Source organism: Mytilus galloprovincialis, chromosome 3, assembly GCF_965363235.1.
Source record: "Mytilus galloprovincialis chromosome 3, xbMytGall1.hap1.1, whole genome shotgun sequence".
Lineage (NCBI taxonomy): Eukaryota > Metazoa > Mollusca > Bivalvia > Mytilida > Mytilidae > Mytilus > Mytilus galloprovincialis.
Window position 1 is genome coordinate 87455217 of NC_134840.1, and position 7604 is coordinate 87462820.

General features: G+C 32.9%; 1 protein-coding gene across 1 annotated transcript in view; it reads left to right on the forward strand.

Annotated features, from left to right (window-relative positions):
• The window catches only part of LOC143069285 (U4/U6.U5 tri-snRNP-associated protein 1-like), a 30024-nt gene extending 22682 nt beyond the window's left edge, over positions 1–7342 (forward strand). The window contains exons 19-20 of the mRNA XM_076243841.1: positions 980–1098; positions 7021–7342. Of these exons, the coding sequence (XP_076099956.1) occupies positions 980–1098; positions 7021–7045 (144 nt within the window). The 3' untranslated portion in view covers positions 7046–7342. The remainder of the gene's footprint in view (positions 1–979; positions 1099–7020) is intronic.
• Positions 7343–7604: the final 262 nt, after the last annotated feature.

The window sequence follows — 7604 nt, forward strand, 5'->3', positions numbered from 1 at the left end:
AGAAATTCCCTCACCCGGAGGTGTTCTTCAGCTGGCCCCTAAACAAAAAATGTAAACTACCTTACTAAATCTCTGAAATATACACAAGAAACTAAAATTAAAAATCATACAAGACTAACAAAGGCCAGAGTCTCCGACTTGGGACAGGTGCAAAAATGCAGCAGGGTTAAATATGTTTTTTTAGATCTTTTTGTTTATAAATGAAATAAGAAGTTATCAATTTTTCAAATGCTCAATGATAGAAATATATAGTAAAATTTGTTATATTTTTGCATTATTTGCAATAGTAAAACGAATCATCCTAGCATGTTAAGGGATGTTTTCGTTTTTCTTTTCTAAGAATTTATAATACAGTTGATGATTTTTTATACCCCGTCTTTGAAAAAAAAGGGGGGGTATACTGTTTTACCTCTGTCTGTCCATCCATCCATCCGTCAGTCCCATGAATATTTTCGTCGCATTTTTCTCAGGAACTACTTAACAAGCATTTCTGAAATTTGGTTTCAGGGTTTATATAAGTCCCTTATACTGTGTGATACGTTTTCAGATTCATCACTCGACAACTTCCTGTTTACCGAACACTTGTATCATTTTACACATAATAGCTAAGTTGAAAATTTTGTCACATTTTTCTCAGGAACTACTTGACAAGGAATTCTTAAATTTGGTTTTAGGGTTTATATAAGTCAGTTATACAGCGTTTCCAGATTCATCACTCGACAACTTCCTGTTTACCGAAATATTTCGGCGGGGTATCATCAGTCAGCAGTAGCTCGCAGTTTTATAAAAAAGAAGATGTTTTTCATTAAAGCATTCCAATATTATATTTATGGTAAATACAACATCCATACTTGATTTGTAATATTACCAGAGGTATTTCAAAACAATCCAATTGATGGCCTTATATGAGTTATTATATTTTAATATCACTGAAAGATTTGACAGTATTTGATAGATCACAATATTTTCTATTTTACAGTTAATGAAACAGATGAGTTCAACAGACACACCACTTGGTACACTCAATATGTTAAAAGAAAAACAGAAATCAGAAAAATCTGCTTATATTCTTCTGTCAGGGAACAAAGGACTAACAGGGTATGATAACATAGGAAGATAACATTTTATACATGCATATTTGGTGCCTTTCACGGCCGACACTCGGCTAACCGAGAGATTGGTCGGTTAATTTATATTGAGTATGCGGCTATATGGGCGATTGGTCTGTTAATCGGGTTGGTTATATGTCTGTTAAGAGTAAATAGTTATCAAAAGTACCAGGATTATAATTTTATACGCCAGACGCGCGTTTCGTCTACACAAGACTCATCAGTGACGCTCAGATCAAAATAGTTTAAAAGCCAAATAAATACAAAGTTGAAGAGCATTGAGGATCCAAAATTCCAAAAAGTTGTGCCAAATACAGCTAAGGTAATCTACTCCTGGGGTAAGAAAATCCTTAGTATTTCGAAAAATTCAAAGTTTTGTAAACAGAAAATTTATAAAAATGACCATATAATTGATATTCATGTCAACACCGAAATGCTGACTACTGGGCTGGTGATACCCTCGGGGACGAAACGTCCACCAGCAGTGGCATCGACCCAGTGGTGTAAATAGTTATCAAAAGTACCAGGATTATAATTTTATACGCCAGACGCGCGTTTCGTCTACACAAGACTCATCAGTGACGCTCAGATCAAAATAGTTTAAAAGCCAAATAAATACAAAGTTGAAGAGCATTGAGGATCCAAAATTCCAAAAAGTTGTGCCAAATACAGCTAAGGTAATCTACTCCTGGGGTAAGAAAATCCTTAGTATTTCGAAAAATTCAAAGTTTTGTAAACAGAAAATTTATAAAAATGACCATATAATTGATATTCATGTCAACACCGAAATGCTGACTACTGGGCTGGTGATACCCTCGGGGACGAAACGTCCACCAGCAGTGGCATCGACCCAGTGGTGTAAATAGTTATCAAAAGTACCAGGATTATAATTTTATACGCCAGACGCGCGTTTCGTCTACACAAGACTCATCAGTGACGCTCAGATCAAAATAGTTTAAAAGCCAAATAAATACAAAGTTGAAGAGCATTGAGGATCCAAAATTCCAAAAAGTTGTGCCAAATACAGCTAAGGTAATCTACTCCTGGGGTAAGAAAATCCTTAGTATTTCGAAAAATTCAAAGTTTTGTAAACAGAAAATTTATAAAAATGACCATATAATTGATATTCATGTCAACACCGAAATGCTGACTACTGGGCTGGTGATACCCTCGGGGACGAAACGTCCACCAGCAGTGGCATCGACCCAGTGGTGTAAATAGTTATCAAAAGTACCAGGATTATAATTTTATACGCCAGACGCGCGTTTCGTCTACACAAGACTCATCAGTGACGCTCAGATCAAAATAGTTTAAAAGCCAAATAAATACAAAGTTGAAGAGCATTGAGGATCCAAAATTCCAAAAAGTTGTGCCAAATACAGCTAAGGTAATCTACTCCTGGGGTAAGAAAATCCTTAGTATTTCGAAAAATTCAAAGTTTTGTAAACAGAAAATTTATAAAAATGACCATATAATTGATATTCATGTCAACACCGAAATGCTGACTACTAAAACGCACAATTTTATGTTAAACTCTATTTAATATACAGATTTTTGGCATATAATAAGAACCAAATCAAAAAAAGAAAAGTGTCTGACAAAATGATATCTATCATAGAATATTTTCCACCTGTAAAAACATTTCATAGTCTGCACAGTTTTCAGTAAAACTAAAAGGCGTCGCGCAAGTATGTATTATTTATGCTTATACGCATAGCAATTTTTGAAAATAAAAGGCGAAACAAACAATTTTAGATATCATTTAAAGGACACAAAATAGTACTTTGATTCTAAAAAATAAATTGACATTAGTAAATATTTCATAATTGTAATATAACGTGAATAATATCACGTTTTATTGAAAATTATGGGAATAAAGTCTGTTAATGGGTTGGACAATTGAAATTGTGTCAGTTAAGAGTTATTTAGCCACGGCAATAATTTTGCTACCTTCATATTTTCCCATTGAAAAAGTTAAGAATGATCATGCTGAGTTCACACGTACATGTAATTCGAAGTCGATTCACCTTAACTAGTTCGAATTAGTTTAATTCGCATTCGAAACGTGTTATGTCCTATAACGTCAATTCTAATTCGATGCGCGTCAAATTCGCTTTACTGTCCAAACGGCGTTAACTTTTAATTCGTATTAACAAAAACATATTTCAAATTCGAATTAAAAAAGAAGAGTGTGTGAACGCGATTAGCGAATTTGATTCGCATTCGATTCGAATTCAATGTCCGTGTGAACGAGACATGAGATGTTCTTGAGTAAAATAATATGACAATACAGTATCCTTCTAGTAAGAGCATTTTTATTTTGACTTTCTTTGCATTTTATCGAAGGGTGTGTCACTTCAATATAGCATGATATGGATTGGCCGCTGGAATATGCATGAATTTATTATTAACGTTTTCAATCAGCCTTAATTTTTGAATCTGTTCAAAAGAGAGACGAAAGATACCAGAGGGACAGTCAAACTCATAAATCGAAAATAAACTATTGGCTAAAAATGAAAGGACAAACAGACAAACAATAGAAAACTAACGAATAAGCAACACGAACCCCACCAAATCCTAGGGGTGATCTCGGGTGCTCCAGAAGGGTAAGCAGATCCTGCTTTCATGTCAAACCTGTCGTGTTGCTTATGTGAATACAAATTTGGTAAATAGTCTTATTCGGTAGGTCACCTTCATGAAAGGGAAGAGGATTGTAGTTACGACGTAAGGAACATATCCAATATCGTTTGTGAAACGGTTATTCCATAACGGTCAACCAACTCGTGATGGCGTCCGTAAAATTTACGAAGAGATGATTTCAACTTCACCATTTGGATATTTTGATTTAATAGCTTCCTTGTGAGCAACAACCCTCTATCAATAAAATCATGATAGGACATGTAAGCATGGGATTGGGAGATATATACACCGTATGCATGTCCTGCTGGAATGTTGCTGATTAGAAATGAAAAGTTCACAATTGGAAAGCTGAAATCATCTCTTTTGTCATAAAGTTTTGTTTTCGATCAACCCTCATTGTCAATTTCTAGATGTAAGTCAAGATATGAGGCCGACTTAACTGTATCTGTTGTATCCTTTATCTCTAGTTCAATGGGATAGATGCGTTCGATGTAGTCACCAAATTTCGAATTATTTAGTGAAAGAACATCATCTATATAGCGGAAAGTAGAGTTAAAGGATATTGCTAACTTCTTATCTTTCTTCCTAAGAAGTCCCTGTATGAAGTCAGTCTCATAATAATGAAGAAACAAGTCGGCAAGAAGAAGGGCACAATTCGTTCCCATTGGAATGCCGATAGTCTGTTGAAAAACACGTCCTCCGAACGTAACAAATATGTTGTCAATCAAGAAATCAAGCATCTTGATAATGTCAGTGTACGAATCACATCGGTTAACTTAAGGGCGAAGAGATGAGTATGCGAGTTTGCACCATGTATCTATCATTTATTCATATATAATATCATATGGTCGCTAACAATCGATTCTCTACAAATAAAGAATAATTTCACATAAGTAAAAATACATAAATTATAATAAGATACATGTTTAAGTGTTCACATTAAACTAAACAAACAATAAAACCATTTCATTCATGCATCATAAGTTCTCTAATAAGTTAAATCACATTTAAAATAATAATTAAAAGTCACGCATATTTCTTATAAAAAGTATACAATGTTTTCTCTCTTTAAATAAGTTTTGATGTAATAAAAAGATAGTATACATAAAAAGTTTCTTACCAACTATAATCTGTCTTATAAAAAACAATGTCATCCGTATGTAATCAAATAAAGTCTAGACGACGAAGCGCACGTCAGAGGCATAATGTCATAAAACAGAAACGGGAAAATGTGTTATTCAAAAGAGCGCAACGTTACATTAGCGCTTTTATAAATAAATAGTAAAAACTGTGTTTCGTATTCTTACAAGAATAAATGAATACGTTAGTTAAACAATTAATAAATAATTAACTTATATTTAAAATGGGAATATTTCAAATCTTACAGTCAGTTTCAGAGAATTTTTTGTTTGAATCAGAGTGATCCTTTACAAAGTATGATTTATCCCTTCCAAGGACAATATACTTGTATCTTCGTGGGCCATTCTTTTTTATGAAAAAAAGCAATACCAACTCTTTCAATTTGTCTTTTAGTTTGCACTCTCAAAGTAGCACGTTCTCAAATCCGACTGAAAGTGTCTTTCTAATACAACACAGGGGTACATATAACGTGTTGCCGTTCTCATATGCACATGTTATTTGTCACTGAACGTTAATCATATGTTGTTTTCAAATCATTCTAAAGAAGTAAATGGAAAGGAGCGAATGCAGCAACATTTTGTTAACTTAAGTTTTAATTCATTTTATTCCGTTTAGTTCCTTTCTATATAAGTGCAGAGGAGAACTGCAATTGTCCGCATGTAAACTATTGGCTTCGTCCTCAGTCAATATACTTCTTTTATGTCAATATATTCTTGTATCGCCCTCATACAAAGGCTATAATTGTATATTATTCCACTGTTTATACACATTGATAGTTTAATCAATATCTGATTGGTTAAGACTATCCCACGTGTCATTGAACAAATCTTCATATCGCCCTCAGGCACGGGAAATAAATGTATATTATTCTTTCTCTATTCTTTATATTTTAGCATCCCAATATATTTTACTTACTGATATTTAGTTACATTACGACGTTTATCTACTTATTTATATACTGGTTACCAATTAAGATGACAAATTGGTGTCATTCATTATTTAAACAGAATCCTTACGATATATGCGACCATTCTTGGATGAATTTATTTTACTTTAATATTACACATTTTGAAACCATTGTTATCAATTTTCAATTTCCATTGTCTAAATTGTTCAATGTTCATGTGTTCCTAACGTATATTTTATGTGTCATTGTTCATGTGTTGTTTCAGTATATTTTAGCCGCTTGCTTGAGCCTACCCATTTGATCAGATAAGACCCCATATAGCAATAAAATTATACTTTTATTGTCATTCATAACTCTTAACAGACCAATTAACAGACCGGGTTTTATACATCCGACCCATTAACAGACCAGGTTTTTAATAAAGATTGATTTATGTCACCAAAATACAGATTTTCGTGTAGATTTTTCACACAAAGATATCAATATGATTAACAAACATAATGCCTGTCTTTTTTCGATGTTGAAAATATTGCATGCAAGTAAATTCAACCAACGTGTCATTTTGTGTACATTTTGTGTGTGTAAAATGTGTATAAATTTATCGATGAGTAACCCGCCTTTTCATTTTATAGATCGTACATCGAAGCTAGAAAAATAATAATTACACCAATGGATTCAGTATATTGAATTGTTTTGTTAGACATGAATAATGTTTATAATAAAAATATATTTAAAAAGTTATACAATGAAACATGCTAAACTTTCAATGATTTTCTCGATAACACCTGATTAACAGACTTTAGCCAACCCGATTAACAGACCAACCGCTGATATAGCCGCATACTCAATATAGGTTACCCGACCAATCTCTCGGTTAGCCGAGTGTCGGCCGTGCCTTTGAAGAGATTTTCTGGCTCTAACATCATCAGGAGCACACAAATCCAAAAATATTAAATTCATTGTTTTCATGATTCATAATAAATACATTGTACACCTGCAAATATTTAGTTCCTTGACCGGTAAAAAGATGCATTCAAAAAGCTATAAAGAAATGTTTTACTAATTACAATATATTACATCATTTGCAAAACTCCATGTTTTGTCAGTGAATGATTTTAAAATACTTGATGATCAGTAGGGAAATACAATGCACATGAAGGATTATTGTCTAAAAATATTAATTGCATTGTCGTACATGTTATTAACTCCTTCATTTTTTTTCAGAGCCAACATTGCCAAATCTAAATGAGTGTGACAGAACAGATTTCATGGTTGTCTCTGAACAGTAGTATTTCACAATGAATGATAGACATGTAAAATATGTCCACTGGAAAATATCATTCATAAAAATTTGTGAGGTCCTTTCAATCTCAAGGTATCGCTACATGGAAAATTTATAGTGTTCAAATACCTTACAATAATAAAAAGTTGTGATAGAATTTCTACATAAAACAGATACACAAAAATGTAGTATGAATATCGAAAAGATCTCTTGATAAATGTGTTAATGATATGTTATTAATCAACAATAAATATGACTTTATAATATGCTGTAGTTTATTAGTCACCTGCCGACTAAGTCTAAGGGGACTTTAGGTTTGCAATCTGTCCATCCATCAGTCCAGCAAATCAGTTTTCCACATTTTTTTTCTTCATGCTTGAAGATATTGATTTGATATTTGGTGTATTTCAGATAAAATTCAAATTTTGTGCAAGTTTAATGATTTTGTGCAGAGTTATAGCCCTTTGACATAGAAAATTCACTAGAATTATCCACACTTTTTTTAGCTCACCTGGCCAAAAGGTCC